Raw genomic sequence first — 21516 nt, 5'->3', positions numbered from 1 at the left:
ATGGCATATTTGTAACTTTTTAAAGTTCAGGGCCAAATTCGTAATTTTATTAGGAGGGGTTGGCGATAAAATGAAAAGGGTGACGACAAATAAGAATCGGGCTGTTTTAAATTTACTTTCTCCCTTGTGAGATGCCATCTTATCATGAAATCAATAGTTCAATAGTTTAATTATAATTTTTACAATATTCGATTAATTTTTCATTAATTTAAGGTTAAAATTGATAATTTGAAGTTAAAATTGATTTCTTTCAAAAGTTATAACTGATCATTTAATTGTTCCTTTTGTAAGTGATTTAATTGATCACTTTAATTCATCATTTTAAGGTTAGAATTAATCACTTTAATGTCGAAATAAAAGACTTTAAAAAGATAATAATTAATCTATTTAAGGTTATAAACTTGTAAATAGAAATTAATCGCTTTGATGTCAGAATTAATCACTTTTTAGTTCAAAATTATAATTTTTATTTTAATTAATTCATTTAAGATGTACTTTAAATTAAAATTGGACACTTTAATATCAAAATGGATAAATTTAAGATCAAAATTGAATTTTAAAAAAAAATTGAGGCTGGGCCATTCCATTAGTACCCAGTACCCACCTTATAAAGAAGGGTCTTTTCTGAGTTTTTTCGATTTACTTTCTCTTATCCACATCTTTTTACTCCGCTGGTTTACATTTTGCTTTGCTCAAAATGTAGAAAATATAGGAAAGCCAAAAAGTGAGGCTAAAAAAATACAGTAAAATTCTACCAAACATTAAAGTTAGGGTACATAACATAAGATTGCATTAAGAGTATGTGTTTATAGAGAAAACTCCTTAATTACTTATATTTATAGAAAGAAAGACCTAAAAATATTATAGAAAACCCCAAAAACATTGTTTAAAGAGAAATATACCTTAATTACATATACATAAGAGATTCAATTCTAGTACAATAACCAAAAACCTTTCCAAATAAAAAAAAAAAAAAAAAAGAAAATCCCTATCAAAAACATACATGGTCATAGGTCAAACATCACAATCACCTATATTCTAAATCATAGGAGTATATTTTACTTTTACTTATACTAGAGTACAACAATCCACCATTAAATGTAATAATAATAATAATAATAAGAATAATAATAATAATAATAATAATAATAATAATAATCTTACTAAATAATAATAAAAATAATATACATTCATCAAGCTACCAATTCATTTGATTTTGGTAAGCCAAAGTTCTCTTTTAGATTACCCTTCTCATGCACACTAGTATTCCTTAGCATAGCCAACTCTTCTTCATCAACAACCTTATGTTTTCTTTCATCAATAGGCCCATAAGCCCAACTACAGAAAATATAATACACTATATTCAAGAAGCTTACTGTAGCCAAAACCCAATAATAATAGTCAATATGACCTTTGTTTATGTTGCTTGAAACCCAACTATCTTTTCCTCCTTTCTTTGTTATATCGTCGACTAAATTCAATATCACACTCGCGATCAAACTCGCAACTGCCATCCCTACTCCGAACAAACATGTTGCTATACTCGACATGCTCTTAGGCATTTCCGAGTAAAAGAACTCTGTTTGTCCGATACCATTGAAAACCTCAGCTAAACCGCTAAATATATGTTGGGTTACAAGCCAAAAGGCGGACATTTGGAGCACACCATCAGGATTGTTAGCGTAACCTAGACTAATGGCACGGTTTCTTCGTATGTTTTCCACTAGTCCGGCAACAAACATAGACATAAACGAGCAAAATAGCCCAATTCCCATCCTTAATTTCACACCGAGATGAGCAGGCTTGCCACGAATTTTTGATGCCAAGGGAATTAGTACTCGATCATAGATAGGAATCCAAAGTACTATGACAATGATCATGAAAGTCGCGAATGAAGCAGCTGGGACTTCGAACTTTGATCCTAAATGTCGGTCCATGGTCTTCGCTTGGAGCAGACCGAATGAACTCTGGTTTGTGTGCAAGGACATCAAAACCCCGGTTGACCAAATCGGAAGCACTCTAATCAGAGACTTTAGCTCTTCCACTTCCTCCACTGTGCATAGTTTCCATGGATTTTTGGCCAATCCATCTGTACCAATGTCTTGATTGGGATTCTGAATTATACAAGCTTTGTTTAAACACCTATGGTCATGTTATAGAATAGTAAGATTTCTCTTAAGCACCAAAACTATAAGGAAAGTCATTATCAATTTTCGATTCGACCCAAGACCCCACCAAAAAACGTGGGTTATAATCGAGTCTTTAAACTTAACTCGAAAACCGAAAATATTGGATCAACCCGACTGTTTTGATCAGTTTTCCCAATTTTTCTTGGTTGCACGGAGTTAGACTTGGGAAATTTTACTCCGACCCGACAAAACCCGAACCCGAAAGCGACTTAACCCGAAACATGACAGACCCGATAATTACCCGACCGACTTGTTTTGATAGGTCCAATGTCAATTTTTGGAGTAATCTCAATGTTAGAATTCATTTCAAATAAAATTTTAGTTTTCAAAGTATCTCAACATATTGAGTATATCATTTGAACCCTAAAACTCATCATAGATCTCAAAAAACACATATATATAGCATCTTTTTATCCATCGTAATTATTTTTCTTTAAAAAAGGGACGTTATAATCATCTTAATTTAATACATATATATTGTTAAATCAGTCAAATGAGTTTTTAATTCTTCTACATTTCAATAAGCAAAATCGATAAAATTTATAAGAACGTTTTGCACATTTGAATGAGCTTTTCAGACAAGAAATGTCGCTACTCTAGATTATAAAACACGTATCTTATAAGTCGAAATAAGTAATTAGTTATTTGTATATCTTTCAACATGAAAATTGTGCAGATATTTTTTATTAGAAAATGAGGAGATATTTAACGTCATTTTTATCTAACGTTACAACTTTAATAAACATAATAACTTTTACGAAGAGTGTATCTTACAAATCTTTCAAAATAAGTATTAATTCCCCTATTTTCTTTGTACTTAAAAGAACCCGACATACCAATTATTTTTTGAAAATCGTACATCTGATTTCTCTAATGTGACACATATCTCACAAATCCAACTATACATGGAGATTTCCCAAGTATACACAAAGTTGTTGATTCGGGTTATCAGGTCAATTTCGGATGGGTTTAAAATCGGATCCTGTGTCCACAATAATTTTTACATTATTTAAAATTCATTTTAAAGTTTAATTCTGTTCCAAGTTCGGATAACTATCAGGTTATTGGGTCTGTTTTAAACACTATCAAGTCATCTGCTCAACTATGAACACCTCTATATACACATCATCATTTTGGTCCTCTTTAATAAGAAAATGTTATACGAAAAAAAAAAAATTCTAGTGATGTGCAACTAAGAAAAATTTACTAAACATAAAATCCCTTGACCTATATGGGATCGACCAAAAAGCAACCGAATCTGAAAACGATCCGACTCAAAAGCAGCTTAACACGCCAAACCGACCAGTTCAACGGGTCTAGTTGTATCAAAATACCATGTAATATAGAATAAAAGCTTACCTTAATCTATCACTAGGAGCAGTGATGGTAGAATCCTTCTTATAATAATACTGCACACTAGAACCTTGGGGTGGCATACTCATTTTTCGGTTTCTTATAGCAGCAACAGCGGCTTGAGTGAGACTAGTAAAAAGACTCTTCTTCACCTTATTCTTGACATAGAAAGGCGAGGCGGCGAAGAAGAAAACAGCAGATAAGAACATAAGGATGACGGGGATTCCAAAACCGATCCTCCAGCCTAAGTGATCTTGAATGTACACAATCACTGTAAGTGAAATTATAACAGAAAGACAACCACAAGCATAGTACCAACTAAAGAAGATTTCGAGAGTCCTCCGGTTTTTGGGATTCTCTCGTTGATCAACTTGATCTGCCCCGAATGCCTGAGAACATGGTCGAACACCACCAGCGCCAATCGCCATGAGAAGGTAGCCGAGGACTAGGAAGGTGTATTGGCCAGACGTAGGGGATTTGCAATTGTTGGCCATTGGATTGCATGGTGGTGGTTTGATATGTGGGATTATTGTTGTCAGCCAGACCAGAAATATCCCCTATATGAATGACATTCTTCATAGTTAGGAAGTCTTAAATGGATTAGCATGAAGCTATTTAGCACTTCATATGTGCCTTTAAATTTACTACAACAAAAAAATTGAAACAACCACTGACTACTACAACAAAAAAATTGAAACAACCACTGAACTACTTCATGTATATATGTAAACATATGTCGTAGTAAATTTAAAGGGACATATAGAGTATTTTATTGTAGCACATATCCTATTTAAAATTAATAAGAGTTGAATGAAAATGACTAGTAATAAGAGTTGAATGAAAATGACTAGTGTTAAATTCAAATGCGTTTTGAATAATCGTCATTTTGATACATTTCCACTTATTTTATATTATTTCTATTTTTAGACAATAGCCCTATCACTTTCTATTAATCCCGTCTACATATTTTAACTATTTTTTTATTTCATCCACAATTATTATTAATTAGTGTATAAACTAGAATAGCGCACGGTTTTTTTAATATAAAAACATATGATAATAAAAAAAAATCAAAGATATTATACAGTAGAAATAATCAATTTTTGAGAAATATGTATAACTTCACTCATGTAATTTTGAAAATTGTTAGCAATATATTATATAGTATATTATATTCTTTAAATTACTCCATTTAACTATAAATAAATGTTAATAAAAGATATTTTAATGGTAGACATATTGATCAAGATCATATGTTATACTCTCTCTTATTCACCATAAATGTCTCATTTGCTTTATGCACTCTATCTAATGCACTTATTCAATCCTTAATACTTCTAATTGTACATAATTAAAAATTATGAAAAATAGATATAAATAGTCCTTGCATTGAGACGATTGCACTTGACTATATTTTAACTTATATATTAATAATAAAATACAAATTAAAAATAAGAGATGAACGGTGCCCAAAAAGCAAATGAGACTTGTGGAGAATAGGAGGGAGCATCAGTTTTTATCTTTAGACAATAAATGAGTTCCATTTGGAAAAACTCTTTTTATTTGTAACATTTGAAATTTTCCAAATTATTTAGTTACTTTGTAATACATGAATGATATGATATCTGATTTTTTCTTAAAAATCTCACTTTTTCTTTGCTTTAAATCTATCTCCAAAGGAGTATAAAAAAGACCATTCATCCTCCCATGAGGATTATTCCATTTTGAGATTTAAGAATAAAATAAATATATTTTTTGTATTTATACTTTCTCTGTAATTGATAGTAACATCTTGCGAGGAGAATTCTCATTAGCAACTAATATACATTTTCACATATAAAAATTAATAAATTAACAAAAAGAAGGAAAAAAGGGGAAGGAATAACAAATTTGATAGAATACTTGGTGAAGACGAATCTCAAAAATTACCAAATTTGGTTGTACATAGTATTTGGTAGAACTATAGAAGGCCATGCACTACAATCATTTGTAATAGAGGAAGCCAGGTCATGTGGTCCCACTATCACTACTCCTCATTCCACCACCTCTCTGTTCGCTTCTTGATTTATGTGACTTGTGAGACAACCCAATTATGATTCTAAATGGCACACAAAATATTAATCAATCTATCCAATCTCTACCCTTCAATTTTCATCATTTACTAATGCCCAATGGGATGATTTTTAAGGAAAAGGTGAAAATTAAAAGAGTCAATAAAAATATTAAAATAGAATAATATCAGTAAATAAATGAAGATATTAACAAGAGTGGTAAAATTTATTTTTAAATGAGGACATAAATTAAAATGAGTAAGACATTTCAACACACAAAATAAAGCAAAGTTAAAGAGAGAGAGAAAAAAAAAAAAGCTAATGTTAAATTTTCCAACACCAAGACAAGTAAAAATAATAAAAATTATTTTCAATCACAATTCGAAACTTTATGTTTTAATCAATAAAATAATACAACTCAATAGGTAATGATATTAAGTCAAAATCATGCAAACAAATATTAATCTCATTCAACTTAACTCCACTCCACCTTTAATTCGATCTATTTTCAACAGATTTAACACATTTTTCTTTTTATGAAAATTCTACTTGATAACATCGGATTTTTTTATGAAACACTAATAGTAACACTTTTGTAAGATTTTTGCACGTGATAACATACAATTTATGTCTTATCTAAATACCGTAGCATTTTCCGTTTAATTCACCATTTTAACGTTTCTACACTTATTAAAAGTTGGTTATTGTCTTTATAATTTTTCTTAAACAAAAATGCCAACAATTTGAATAAAAACAAAATTATTACAGAAATCTTATGCTAAAAATACAAAATTAAATGGTAAATTAAACATTTAAGAGCATAAAACTAATTTAACGCAAATTATATTATATTTTATTAGATACGGAGCAAATTCAATACAGTATAATATCAAATGAAAAATGAATTTAAGTTGCACATACCAAATTCTTCAAGCCTTACATGCATGAAACAAATTTATTGATAAAAAGTGCAAGAAAAGTTTAGAAACGAATGCAAAAAGTTGTAAATAATTTTATGACAAAAAGTAAGGACCCCCAAAATGCGTACATACCATGTGAACTCATGCAAATACCGATTAAAAAAATTTAATTAAATTTTTTTAAAAAAAGTCAAAATAATTGGGACTTATTGTACTGTGGACCTTGCTGACTCCAAACTGCGTTAAACAAAACACCATCATGTGCCTTGACAACTATCAACGTTACACTTCACTCCCTCTTTCTTAAACCTCTCCCTAATTATCCTCTTAATTAGACACTCAAACAACAATTACATTTCATTTCACAACTAAATACACTCATCATTATCTTTTCACCATTTTTAGCAAAAATCATTATTGTAAACTCTATATAATTTATTTATTTACTTGCTTATCACTAACACGGATAAAAATATTTTATTTGACCATCTGCTTAAACTATTGGTTAAAATATGAGACTATTCAGACTAGGTGGGAGGTAGTTAAAACTTTACAATAATTGAGATATACGTGTAGGAGATGTTTCTGAGTGAGATAAGTGTAAATTAAAAAACTCATTTGCTAGTAATTTGTATTAGTTAAATTCATGGTGAGACCATCTCATATAAGAATTGTAAAAGTAATTAAAAAAGACAAAATAAGAGAAAAAGAGAGAAATACCAGAAAACTAATGATGGAAGCAAAACCAATGGTGAGGAAACGACCCAGATAAGAATCAGCCAAGAAAGCACCAAAAATGGGGAAGAAATTCGTTGCAGCAGACCATAAAAACAGCAAATTCTGCCCGTTTGCTAGACTCATCTTGTAATCCTTCATTAAATATAGAATCATATTTGGAGTCAACCCATAACTTGCTACTTTCTCAAATGATTCATTTGCTGCACCCAAGCCACAAATAAAACATCAGAATCATGTCTTGTTTCAGATAGAGCAAATATTTATTAGGTTTAATTTTCCGTCTACCATGTAATAAAAAATAAAAATATTATTAATAAAATTAAATTAAATGAAAAATTACCTATAATGAATGGCATGGTGATAAATCCACCCTTTTTTCTCTTAGAAGGAATTTGATTAGTTTCATCTTCATCTTCATCCTGTTGATGATGACCATTCATTTTTCTTTCTTCATCACTTGAAGACTCCATTTTTGGTAAGAGATTATAGAGTGTAACAGAGTAGAGAGAGAGAGAGATAAATAGAGATAATGGGGGAAGAAATGTGTTGGCCAGAACTGAACTGAACCAACTTCATCTGTCAAACTATTTAAATGTGTTCATTACTTTTTTTTTTTTGGATTTTTATTTTTAAATTTAAATTATAGGAGGAATTATTAAATATTTAGAATTTTTTTTTTTTAAAAAAAGGGTTGTCCCATGATAGTAGTAGTAAGGTGGTGGGGGAAAGTCTACTTTGGCAGATTTCACATTGACAAAGGAGATGAATTGAAAAGTAACTTCTTACTTCACAAAGGTTGCGTGTCTAATCTAATAGAGGTACTGAATTTAATGGAAATAAAAATGTGTGGAAAGATCAATTAAATGTGTTGATTAAATTAAAGATTGAAAAGTATGACTAGTAAATTTTATAAAACGCATTAAAATGAAAATTATTGCAAAATTTGTGGGATAGAGTATGACTATGCAAAGTATTTATATTTATATTCAACGTATGACTAGAAAAGTATGAAAATTACTACTAGTTAATTCTTTCTCATTTCAAAAAATATTTATATTCATTTTTTAAATTTGTATATACTTAAATATTTACCATTACAGTGTCTCTGATTGGAAATTGGGATGTTCACTTATTAATTTTTTTGATCCATACTCGATCCGAACTTAAAAGTCAGAATATTTTGGCTTGGATTCTAATTCGTTGTCTGATGCTATGCTTCTAAATAGGTCTATGAGTTATATATAAGTCCATATTTAGTTCAAATAAATGGGTTTATGGGTTATGTTTAAGTCTAAATTGAGTTTAAACAAATATAGAAATAATTCGTTTTAAACAAATTTAAAATTGATTTAGATTGTGTAATAAGTCAAGTGTAATAGGTCTGAGTCTTAAATAGATCTAGAAACAAGAATTATATCGAGTATGATTATGAAGATCCAGACCCTAAAAATAGAGACGGTCGAACAAGTCTTGAACAGATGCAATAAAATCTTAGACTAAGACCATTCTAATTGAAATCAATATTAGACTCTTTGTTTTCACGCTATTTAATATACTATTTTACTTATTTTTATCATTGCATAGGTTTGGGCGATTAAAACGGAATATATTTTTCTTATACATAAAAGGAATAAAAAGCAAAACATTGTCAAGTGATTAAAAATAATTACTTGCAAGTGTAACAAAAAAAAAATCCAATGAGAAGTGAATGACTTCTAGTATTGATTTAATATAGAATTGGCAGATCTTCCCATGTGTGACGTTTTAAAGTAAAGTTGAAAAATACAGTCATACACTCACTCATACTTCTATAGTACCAGTAAAAGTATACTCCTATAGTTCTATTCTTATAAAGCAAGAAACTAGTTAGGAGTATTGACTAAAGTAGAATTTCTTATTGTTTTTTTAATAAAACCTAGTCCCTTAAATTCACTACTAATGTCCTATTTATCTTATACACTTTATTTAATTTTTAATATCTCTTATTGTGCATAACTAAAAATTATAAAAAGTTGATAAGAATGATCCTTGTATTGAGACGAATCAAATAGGATTCCACTTGATTATGTTTTAACTTATAGATTAATAATAAAATACAAATTAAGAGTACGAGATAAATACAAATGGTCTTATTCATCAAACATCTTGCCCCGACACTCCACAACAAAATGGGGTGGCTGAACGTAAAAATCGTACCCTTCTTGAGATGGCACGGGCTCTCATATTTGACACTCATGTACCTGTACACTTTTGGCTTGAGGCCATTGCGACTGCCACCTATCTCACTAATCGACTTCCCACAAAAATCCTCCAATTCCAGACCCCTCTTGCCACACTCAATACGTTTACTCTTGTTCCCTCTTCTCACTCCCTTCCTCCTCGCATTTTTGGGTGTGTTGTGTATGTCCATCTTCCATCACGAACCCGCACTAAGTTTGAACCACGGGCAGTCAAATGTGTGTTTCTTGGGTATGGCACTACGCAAAAGGGATATCGATGTTATGATCCTATCCATCACAAGCTTTACACCACCATGGACTGTGACTTCCTTGAACATTCCTCCTACTACACCCACCCTCGATCTCAGGGGGAGAGTATGAGTGAGGATCTCAGCTGGTTGACTCATCCTTTGGCTGACAGTCAAGCTCCCAAAGAGCAAGTAGGCACTACCACCGATATTGCCACAGACATTGTCACTGAATCATCTCCTCAGACTACTACTCCAAAGATTACTACTCCAGTCCCTGAGCATCCGACCGAAAGAGAGGTAACACCGAGTCCTACTACTCCTCTCATTGATATATCCCCTGACCACATTGTGCCAAGGAGTGTTGTTGTCCCCAGGAAATATAATTTGCCCCCTCGAAGTACAAGAGGAATGCCTCCGAAGAGATATGATCCCGAGTATGAATCCCAGAGATCCCGATATCCTATTGGTAGACCGGATGATGAACAACTTTCACAAACAGCTGTTGCCTTCAGTGCATCTCTTTATTCCAGTATCATTCCGAAAACCATCAAAGAAGCCCTCCAAGAACCAAAGTGGAAGCAAGCTATGGACGAAGAGATCATGGCTCTCCAGAAAAACGGAACGTGGGAGAAGTGCAGACTACCAGGTGATAAGAAGACGGTTGGTTGTAAATGGGTTTTCTTAGTCAAATATCATGCTGATGGAACCATTGAGAGGTATAAAGCAAGGCTTGTTGCTAAAGGGTACACACAAACTTACGGGGTAGACTACTCGGAAACATTCTCACCTATGGCCAAAATCGATACTATTCGAGTCCTCTTCTCCGTAGCAGCAAATAAAGAGTGGCCTCTGTTTCAATTTGATGTAAAAAATGCCTTCCTACATGGGAAAATTGAAGAAGAGGTATACATGGAGCCACCACCCGGGTATTCAGACGAGTATAGCCAAGGAGAGGGGTGCCGACTTAAAAAAGCACTATACGGCTTGAAACAGTCCCCTAAAGCGTGGTTTGGAAGATTCACTACAGCAATGAAGAGATTTGGCTACAAACAGAGCAACTCAGACCATACTCTATTTCTTAGGCGGAGTGGAAAACAAATTACATGCCTCGTGATTTATGTAGATGATATGGTGATTACCGGAAACGACTCCAAGGAAATTGACCGTCTCAGGAGCAAATTATTCCAAGAATTTGAGATGAAGGATTTGGAACAACTGAAATACTTCCTAGGAATAGAAGTTCTAAGATCAAAAAGGGGGATATTCATCAATCAGAGAAAGTACGTCTTAGATCTCTTAGCAGAAACAGGCATGTTAGACTGCAAGCCCGCAGATACTCCTATGGTAGCTAATCATGGTCTACAAATTGTTAAAGGGGCAGAAGCAGCAGTTCAAGATCGCTATAGACGGATAGTGGGAAAGCTGATCTACTTATCCCACACGAGACCAGATATTGCCTACGCCGTAGGGATTGTAAGCAAGTTTATGCATCAACCTCAAGTAGAGCACATGGCAGCAGTCCTGAGGATCCTGAGATACTTGAAGGGAACCAGTAATAAAGGAGTCTTCTACTCAAAAAATGATAATCTTGATCTTATTGGTTACACAGATGCAGATTGGGCTGGTGATCGGGATGACAGGAAGTCTACTTTAGGATACTTCACTCTTGTAGGGGGTAATCTAGTCACTTGGAAGAGTAAGAAACAGAAGGTGGTTGCTTTGTCCAGTGCTGAAGCAGAATTCAGAGGGATAGCAAAAGGAGTTACAGAGATTCTATGGATTAAGAAACTCCTAGGAGAACTCGGCTTTCACCAGACACAGGCAAGCCGTCTGTATTGTGATAACAAAGCAGCAATAAGCATCTCCGAAAACCCAGTCCAACATGATAGAACGAAACATGTAGAGATCGATCGACACTTTATCAAGGAGAAACTAGAAAGTAAGGTCATCCATCTGCCCTTTATTAGATCTAAAGACCAACTAGCAGACATTCTCACAAAAGCAGTTTCATCACAGGTCTTCAATAGCACTTTATGCAAGTTAGGCATCGGTGATCCCACGACCTAACTTGAGGGGGAGTATTGAAGTGCAGTTACATTATATACATTGCAGTTACACTATACTAGGCAGTTACATTTATATTGCAGTTACTAGGCAGTTACTTTGTGTTAGTTACTAATTGATAAATGCTCATGTATATATAGAATATGATTCTAAGTAATAAAAAAGAAGAAAAACAGTATCTTTCAAACGAAATTCCAGAAATTATTAATTCTTCATGGTATCAGAGCCGATGGTTCGATCAACAATTTAAAAATGGTAGGTTCGAAAAGAATGGCGTTCCTACCCTAATTGATTACTCCCACATACGAACTTGACGGGGGTTCGCATGTGAGGGGGGGTATTGGGATGAGTTATCCCACATCGATAAATTGAAAATGGTGTGCACGCTTTATAAGCTATTAGAGACCTTCTTCCCATTGCCATATGGTTTTGGGATGGTATATATCTCCTTGGCTTATGAAATGTGTGCACTTGTGTCCCCCCGTTAATATGCTGACATTCACAATAAGTCCAGCCTAATTTAACAGCATTAGTGCTGAATTGGAGGGAATAATATATAATCTTACGAAATTCTAAAGTTAAAATATATTTACATATTTGTATGAGATTTTATTTTGACATATACTCCCTCCGAACCAATTTAGTTGTCCCATTTCCTTATTTGGCAAAGTCTTTTTAGTTTTCTTATTTCTATTTTTGTCAATCTTTTTTTACTTAATTATCCTTAGTTCACACAAGTAATTACAAATATACCCCCATATACCTTACTTATCCAACTACCCTTCACTACTTAACCTTCACTACTTACCCTTTACTACTTACCCCTTTTAATGGACCCCACACCATCCTTAATAACCGTGCCCAAGCAAATGGGACATCGAAATTGATTCGGAGGGAATATTATTTTTTTTCTCTAATCTTATTATAATCAAGTGTTTTAATTGTTTTTTAGCATATTTACCAATCACTCTTAATTTGTATTATATTCTGAATGTATAAGTTAAATATAGTTAAGTGAGATTTTGTTCAATTCGTCTCAATGTAAATTTTATTAAAATTATCTTTTTATAATTTTATTTCTAACGAATAAAAATAATTAGGATTGAAATAGTGCATCACTATATAATCAGATGAGATATTTAATTAGAATAAAAAAGGTATAAACTTTTTATATCAAATTACATTCATAAATATTAAATCTCAAACACCAACTATATTGTCTATGTAAATCATATAAAAAATAAATAAAAATGAAAAAAAACGAAGAGCGTAAAAAAATTAAATAGAGTAAATTAATAAAGGATTTCATGGGAGCAAATTAAAGGAATGTAGCTTTGAAATGATAACGATTGTTGATTATTGACTTTATAGAGAATGACGGCACGAATTTACCAAAGAGGGGAAAGTTAATAGAAAAATTAGTTCTATTAAGAATATTGGGGAAGATCAAGTAGTTAAGTAGGTTTGGCTATAAGTAGAATCATACTATCGTCAAAGAATTTATTAGTTAATTTTTGAAACAACATGTATTAGTGAGACAATTTGAATTTGCTCATGTATAAGGTGAAATTTTTGATCCGACCGTCTTATTTAATAATTTGTATTTTTTTATTATTCATAAGTCACAATACCATTTTTAATATTTTTATGTTATTTTCAGTTAGCATCACTTTTTATTTTAATTTATTCTATTAATTTTATATTTTTTTTCTATTTTTGCAATGATGCCATTCACTTCTTTAAATTTCACCCACACTTATTCTATCTCTTTATTATACCATTTACTTATTTTTTTATCTTACTCTCTAATTTAATTCTAATTTCTACTAATTTACACTTATTAAATTAATAGTGCTAATAAAAAGACAAATGATAGGCTAGATGATAGCTACTTTTTGAGGTATCATTTTCCTCCATGTATATGACAAGGGGCTTGTTTTTGGCCTGTAGGAGCTTGGTTTGGGTGTGGTGCTATGTCTTTTGATCAAGAATGTAAGCTTTTAACTTTTTTCTAACATTTTATAAAATTTACTTTGTAAATAAAAAAAAATTCTCAGTATTTTTTGTGTCGTCATTTCCCATTTTTCATGTAACCTCTACAAGCTATTACTCCTACATACTGTCACGTTGTTTTCCTTTTACATAAATTTTCTTAAAATTTTGATTAAAAATTTACATATTTAATATTTTCTTTTATTTATTTTAAGGGTACCATTTATTCTGTGCATTCTTTTTAATGCACTTATTCACTCCTTAAAATATTTAAATTGTTTATAATTAAAATTATAAAAAGTTTATACATTAAAACGAATCAAATAAGATTTCATATAAGTATGTCTTAACATATAAATTAATAATAAACTACAATTTAAGAATGATAAATGAATAGTATTCTAAAAGTAAATGAGACATTTAAGGTGAATATGAGGAAATATAATCAAACAATATTATTAAATTAGGCTGGACTTATTATAAATACTAATATATTATCGAAAAAATTCTAAGTACACATGAACAAGAACTAGTTTCGGACGAGCATTAATTTTTCTACTTTCTACCCTAATGTAAACACTTTAGGAGACGCAAAGAACTTTTATGAATCTTAATTTCTCGAATAATTAATACTATGACGCTTTGGTTTATTCTCATCTTCAATGCTCACTTCACCATTGAATTTTAAATTGTATGTTTGCAAATGCGATTTCCGTTACGCCCTGATAATTTGTCTCACGATCTCACCGTGGCTTATTCGTGTGGACATGAAACATTCGTGGGCTCGAACCACAAATTTACGGGTCAAAGAATGTTAACTTGCACATACATTATGGTGATGTTTATTATTTCCCAAAACCTATAATAATAGGTGGATGAGCCCACCTAATATATATACAAGTTTACAATCCACTATTTTATCGATGTGAACTTGCATATATTACATATTCTATCATGGTGTCTCATGAGAGAATGAGAGATCTCTTATTAGATTAAAAGTGTTCATACAACATAAATTCTCATCACATTTAATGCTTCATATTAATAAAGGGTGAATGAAATTCAAATTCATGACCTCGATATATGATACAATGTTAAGCAAATAATTACCGAAATGTTAAGGTGATGAATTTGCTTGGCAAATTAATGTTAGCTGGAGCTATTGCTTACGAAATTGTTGGCAAATTTAACTAGTTGAAAGTATTGGCTAATAAGAAAGTTGTTATGGTGATGTTTAATTGAAGTACATACCAAATATCTTTTTTCTTGTTTGGCCGATCTAAAATCTAAAAGTAAAAAACTAAGATAAAAGCTAATTTAAACATCCCAAAGGATAGTACTTGTATGTTATTTATATGTTATTGAGTGAAAACCCAAATAATATTTTTAGATAAAAAATTGCAACAAAAATAAGTAAAAAAAAAACATAGAGCAATATATTGTTGTGTTGTTGGAAATAATACTTTATATAAATAAATAGTTTTATTTAAATGACATGGCGCGTATTGCTCCCACTAAAATCTACAATAAATAAGAAGGGGATCCCGTATTTTCATGCTTTATAGTACAAGGCAAGTAACATCAAATCCATTGCTACAAGCAATCAATTTTGGCTATTGTCTAAATGTCTAGTATGAACTATGAACCATAACCTAAATACGCTCTTCTTTTTCAGCCACAATCTAGAGTATAATAGTGTTGCTCTAACCCCTTTGTCCCATTACAATTAAATCAAAGATAAAAGTGAGTTTTTTTTTTTTTTTTTTTAACAAAAAAATGAATACTGTTAATGAATAAAAAGATAGAATGAATTGTATGGATGATATATATATGAATGATATAAAAGAAAATGATGAACTAAAATGATAAATAATACAAATATAAATAATAAAAATTAAATACAAATTAAATAATAAATACTGCTAATTTTTTTTAACTGCTAATTAAATACAAATAATAAATACAAATTAAAAACTAAAATGATAACAAAAAAATCAATTTTTTTTTTTAACAAAAAAATGAATACTGCTAATTTTTATTATTTATATTATTGTCCAAAAATATAAATAATAAAAATTAAATAAAATAAACTAAAATGAAGAATAATAGAAATTGATTGTAATGGATGTAATAATTTAAGGGTATGCCCATTTAGTATGACCCAATTATTCTCATTATCGTATAGTATTTGATGTTTAGGATGACCATACTTCCAAAATTTTGACCAACAATATATTAAAAAGCATATTTTATGAAATAAATGGACAATTCCTATATCGACAAAACTTAGTCCTTTTCATGTTTTTGGCCTCCATCTCTATCATTTCTCTAACATTTTCCTTTTCTTCCACCTCTTTCTTCTTTGAAAAGATTTGCCACCCCTTCAATATACATTATTGAATTCCTACTACTATATCATCAACGAGTTGGTCATATATGTGTTGGAAATATTTTATATGTGAGACAAGATCTCACATCGATAAAATAGTGGGTTGTTGACTTGTATAAATATTGCGTGAGCTAATCTTCCTAATACCATATGATTTTGGAAAACAATGAATCTCACCAAGTGTATGTGCAAGTCAATGCACACTCCCGTGGGTTCGTCGACCCGAACCCACGAGTGTTCCATGTCCACACGAGTGGACCATAATGAGATTATGTGACGAATTATCACAACTTAATAATATGAATTTAATTCGCATTTTACACCGATTTTAAACTCAAAGAATATGAGTTAAGAGAGTGCAAATTAATGAAAAGAAAAATATAAAATATAAACAAAGTGAAAAAACAATTAAAAAGTGATGCATGATAACAATATAATATTATACACTAAATGCATATTAGACTTATAGTCTTATACATCACGAACATACTAGTATAGTGCCTTAGAATTAAGAAGTTTGTTTTTACTTTCTAATGCTCTATTTAAAAAAAATATAATAATTTATCGCTTTTTTAAAATTAAATGTATTGCTTGTCTTATCATTATTATTTTTATCCAAAGTTTTGTCACCTACAAATCACTTCAACTATTCACGAGATATGTTGATGATCAATAGGTTTAATTCAGTGAATTGAATTTTATCATAGTTAGATTTTATAGCACTTTCTCATGTAAGGTCAAAAGTTTGATTTTTGCTACCCATTCCTAACCCGCCCCTTTTCTTCAAATTACCCTTCACTAGAAAAATAATTAAAAGTTTTAATTTGTATATTTTGAATATTTAAGTAAACTATTAATCATGCATACGCTAGTATTGATGTTCTTATTTATGAATATATTTTTCAAGTGCGTACGAGTAATGATGTGTAAATTTTATTTAACAACTCATGGGTTAGATCAAAATTGTCATCACAAATACCTTCCCAACTCATTACTTCTTCACTCCCCCCGATGCCTTCAAGAAAGACCTCTAAAGTATCAACATATAACTCATAGCTAGATTTAGGGGGAGTGTCTACGTGACACACAGATTCAATAGACACAGAAAAATAAGGGAATTATCAATATTGAATTCATGCTTATCATCCCCTATTTTCATCACAATTTTACCTGTAGCAACATCTACCACGGTCTCACAAGTTTCCAAACATGGTCTCCCTAGAATGATTGGGGTCTTAGGGCCCTCGGGTATATCTACAATTAAGAAATCACAAGGGACCACAGACCGTCCAATACCCACCGACACATCTATCAAAATTCCCTTAGGGTAGATGAGACAACGGTCGGCCAGTTGCAGTTTAGTCTCATAGGGGGCCAGTTTACCAACAATTCCTAGTTTCTTATATAATGAATATGGCATCAAGCTCACACCTGCACCCAAGTCACATAAAGCTTTGTTTATTAAAACACCTCCAATAGTAACAAGAATACTGAAATTACCGGGGTCTCCTAACTTAGGAACTATGACAGTCCCCCCATGCTTATCAGATAATGAGTCCTCAAACATTTTGAAAACTGTGGGTGCCTTGGCTAGAATGTCTAGAAAAGACGACTCTAAAGAGTTGTCTTTGAGTAACTTAAAAAACTTCTCATACTTCCTCTCAAGTTTGGCTTGGGCCAACATCTGAGGAAAAGGGATATAGTCAATTTTAATGTCAGTTATTCTAGACTTCTTCCCATTTTCATGGTCATGTCTCAATTCAATAGACTCAAAGATAACAACATCAGAATTAGTATCAACAACTGGCTTCACAGAAAACACTTTCTGAAGAGGAGTGTCAGCCAATATGTTACCTTCCACCTCGATCACAACATTTATTTGACTGGGCCCCTTGTCCTTATGTTCAGGCTGGCTAGGAAATTGATTAGGAGCACGCATATGTTGAGACAACTGTGTGACTTGAGTCTCTAGCATCTTCATGTGCGCACTGCTAAATTGTATATGTGCCTGCACTATACTTCTAAGCTCTGAAATTTGTGACTCTACATTGAAGGGTGGATGGTGGTGGTGCAGTGGAGTTGGGTGTTTTGGCTGTTTGGGTCTTTGGTTGAACCCTGGTGCATTGTGCGGTTGTTGATATGGTGGCAGGTTCAACACATTGGTGCTCTTGTATAACAAGAACGGATGATTCTTAGTGCCTGCATTGTGAGTGTTAGAGAAAGGATTGTTCACTGGCCTATTGTACAAAGAATTTGCCTCCTCATAAATGTGGGGGCATGTGCTTGAACAATGACCAGGAACACCGCAGGTATCGCACATAGAAACATTATTAACTGAAGATCCAGAAGAACTACTTACCATACTTACCTTAGCCATCTGTTTAGATAGAGCGACCATCTGTTTTATGGGGCCTTAATAGCCTCACTGTCTGTAGTGTCCCTGTGCGACGCTCGTTCCCTCTCATTACCCCAAGAAAAATTATTCTTGGCCATGGTCTCAAAAGAGTCTCAAGACCTCTTCGGGCGACATAGAATCCATGTCACCGTTACATGCTGCATTTACCTAGGACTTGTGCTCATCATGCAACCCAACATAGAAGGATTGGGCGAGCAACCAATCTGAAATTTGGTGATGAGGGCAACTCAACAGGATGTCCTTGAACCTCTCCCAGGCCTCGTGGAATGACTCAAAAGGTTGCTGCTTAAATGTTTGCAGCTAGGTCCTTATCTGCGATGTTTTTCTGGGAGGATAGAACTTGACTAAAAATGCATTAGCTAGTTCTTCCCAGGTTCGATAAATACCTGCAGGTTCAGATTTTAACCAGGCTTTGGCCTTATCCCTCAAACTGAAAAGAAAAAGCCTTAGTCGAACTACATCTTCACTTAGATATTTTTGGGTTATCGTATCACACCTCTCCACAAAGTCGGCGATATGATCATGGGGACTCTCTGAAGGGTGTCCTCCAAACTGATTCCGCTCAATCATCTGAATGAGATGAGGTTTCAGCTCGAAATTTTCCACACCGAAATTCGGTTTAACGATGCAGGGAATGGAACTTAGGGTGAGTGAAGGCGCACCCATGCGGCCGAAGTTATTATTATTAATTTGGGCCATTCTTACTTGTCTTACCTCCTTTTGTCTAACTCGCCTCCTGTTTGCTTTTAGTCTGCGAGCTGTGGTTTCAATTTCAGGATCAAAATGTTCAAGAGATCGGGATCTCCTGCTCATTCAACAACAAACAAGTGAAAGTGTAAGATCTGGGGGAAAGGGTAGACAAGAAAAAGTAATATACTCAAAAAAAAAAAAACAAAATAATTGTCCGTCGCTTCCCCGGAAACGACGCCAAAAACTTGATGTGCAAATTTTATTTAACCGCAAGCGCACGGTGTACATGTAGTCGCGGTTCAAACACAAGGAAGTTAGGACAAGTAACTTGCTAAATTCCACTAATTATATTGCTTGAAGAGAAAAAATATGATTAGTTTTTGACTAATAAACTAAAAATGCAATAAGAAATGGGTTTAAACTATATGATGAAGAGATCTAGGGTGTCGTGAATCCCCTAAAATCTTATACGATCAAGCACTTATTAGTGTCTATGAAATGTTGGATTAATTACGTGGTTAAACATGATCTTGTTAATCTCAAACTTTCGCTCTGTTGATTAACTATTAGATTTAGACCCTACTAATTCAATTTTTACACACTAGTTTTATTGAACGAATTAATAAGAATTTAACTAAAATTTACTCTAAAGCAAAGTCGATCTCAATCTCACACGCTAGTTCTATTGACTAGTCCGACAAAGCATATTTAATTTAGGGTTGTTTGCATAATTTAACCACTTTAATCCTAATTTCATAGACATTTTAAATCATTAAATCATACTTAACTTTTAGGTTCAAACCCTAACCCTAGAAAATGGATCTACTCAGTGAAAGCAATAAACACAAACCCTAAGATGATACTAGATATGGATGAATATGATAATAATGACAAATTCAAGAGAAGCAATAATTGAATACCAAAGAACACAACAATTGATTCAAAGAACAATAAATGAAGAACAAAGCTAGTTTTTGTTAAAGGATTATTAATAATGACAATTAAAGTTTACTAAAGGAAGATTTAATACTAATACAAGGAAATTAAAAACAAGAAAATTAAATGCTTAAGAAAACTTATAATGCTCAAAGAAAGATTAATGGTAGGCTTAATTAAAAACTAAATTAAAGGATGAATTAAAGAGTAAACTAATGGAAAAGAGTAAAATAGAGTCTAAGAGATGGAAGAAGAGAAGAAAGGAAGCCCTAATAAGTTTTTTAGGGCCTATTTATACTAATAAAGACTTAACCCTAAAAGCTAATTCAACGATTAAAGGGATGAAAATCCCGTGCAGTAAAGCAGAGACTCAAAGTCGAGTCGGCTGCACCAAAAAAACATGAAAGTCAAATCGGTGTTGTGTGCTGAAAAATCAAAGCAACTTCAAACAGTTGCCATTTCTTGCTCGGTTGTCGGAATTGAGCATATAATATACCGTTGGAAAGCTCTTGAAGTCTAGTTTCCAATAGCGCTAACCTTGCATTTATACAATCTTCCTATCAAAAGTTATGACTAAAATGGTATATATATATATATATATATATATATATATATATATATATATATATATATATATATATATATATATATATATATATATTAAATTTTACCTCAAAACTTTTGCATTATAAACACTCTTCTACCCTTTTGCTCATTTTTGTTGTAGAACATCTTCAACCGAGCTAGTAAACTTCGTCATCATTAAAACCATAAGAATTATGCTTAAAATAATCAAAACCACTCAAAATCAACATGAATAACCAAAATGAGTAATATAGCGTAAATCTTCAAAATTCGCACGAAATTACTAGCAACGACCATCATTAAGGAGTATAAAATGATATAAATAAGTGCAAATAGTTGCACTTATCAAGTAAGTTTAAAGTGCACTGAAGAGACTGTGTTGATTTGTGGGGCCAATCTACAACCTCCATGGTAGTCACCAACGGTCCGATGGGGTCGAAGTGTTACAAATGGTATCAGAGCAACCCTACGACAGTTGCTAATAATGTGTTTAGTGCACTAACAAGGGAAAGATCCTGAAACTAAGGTGCAAAGATGATGTTTTATTCTTAAAGTGGGATTGAGTATAATATTCTAGGTGCAATTTTAGGATGAGTGATATCCTTAGAACTTTTTCCAAGTGCGTACAAGTGAGGTCAAAGTGCGCTAAAAAGAATGTGTTGGTCTATGTGGTCACCACCACAGATAGTCACTAATGGTTCAATGGGACTGCGATGTTACAAG

At 32.3% G+C, this 21516-nt stretch overlaps 2 protein-coding genes across 2 annotated transcripts; both read right to left on the bottom strand.

Annotated features, from left to right (window-relative positions):
- Positions 1 to 1166: 1166 nt before the first annotated feature.
- On the bottom strand, positions 1167 to 8045 carry LOC130821121 (protein NRT1/ PTR FAMILY 1.2-like). The gene is made up of 4 exons (XM_057686765.1): positions 7592 to 8045; positions 7234 to 7451; positions 3549 to 4099; positions 1167 to 2142 (listed from the first exon to the last, which is right to left on the bottom strand). The coding sequence occupies exons 1-4, from the start codon at positions 7719 to 7721 to the stop codon at positions 1194 to 1196; spliced, it is 1848 nt and encodes a 615-aa protein (XP_057542748.1). The 5' UTR covers positions 7722 to 8045; the 3' UTR covers positions 1167 to 1193.
- Positions 8046 to 11501: 3456 nt separating this feature from the next.
- LOC130816117 (uncharacterized) lies at positions 11502 to 18564 on the bottom strand. The gene is made up of 3 exons (XM_057682789.1): positions 17337 to 18564; positions 17146 to 17241; positions 11502 to 11551 (listed from the first exon to the last, which is right to left on the bottom strand). Exons 1-3 carry the CDS (start codon positions 18562 to 18564, stop codon positions 11502 to 11504), a joined length of 1374 nt encoding a protein of 457 aa, XP_057538772.1.
- Positions 18565 to 21516: the final 2952 nt, after the last annotated feature.

Source organism: Amaranthus tricolor, chromosome 1 (assembly GCF_026212465.1).
Source record: "Amaranthus tricolor cultivar Red isolate AtriRed21 chromosome 1, ASM2621246v1, whole genome shotgun sequence".
NCBI lineage: Eukaryota > Viridiplantae > Streptophyta > Magnoliopsida > Caryophyllales > Amaranthaceae > Amaranthus > Amaranthus tricolor.
The sequence above is the reverse complement of the archived record's forward strand: the minus strand, read 5'-3'. Positions and strand labels throughout refer to the sequence as shown.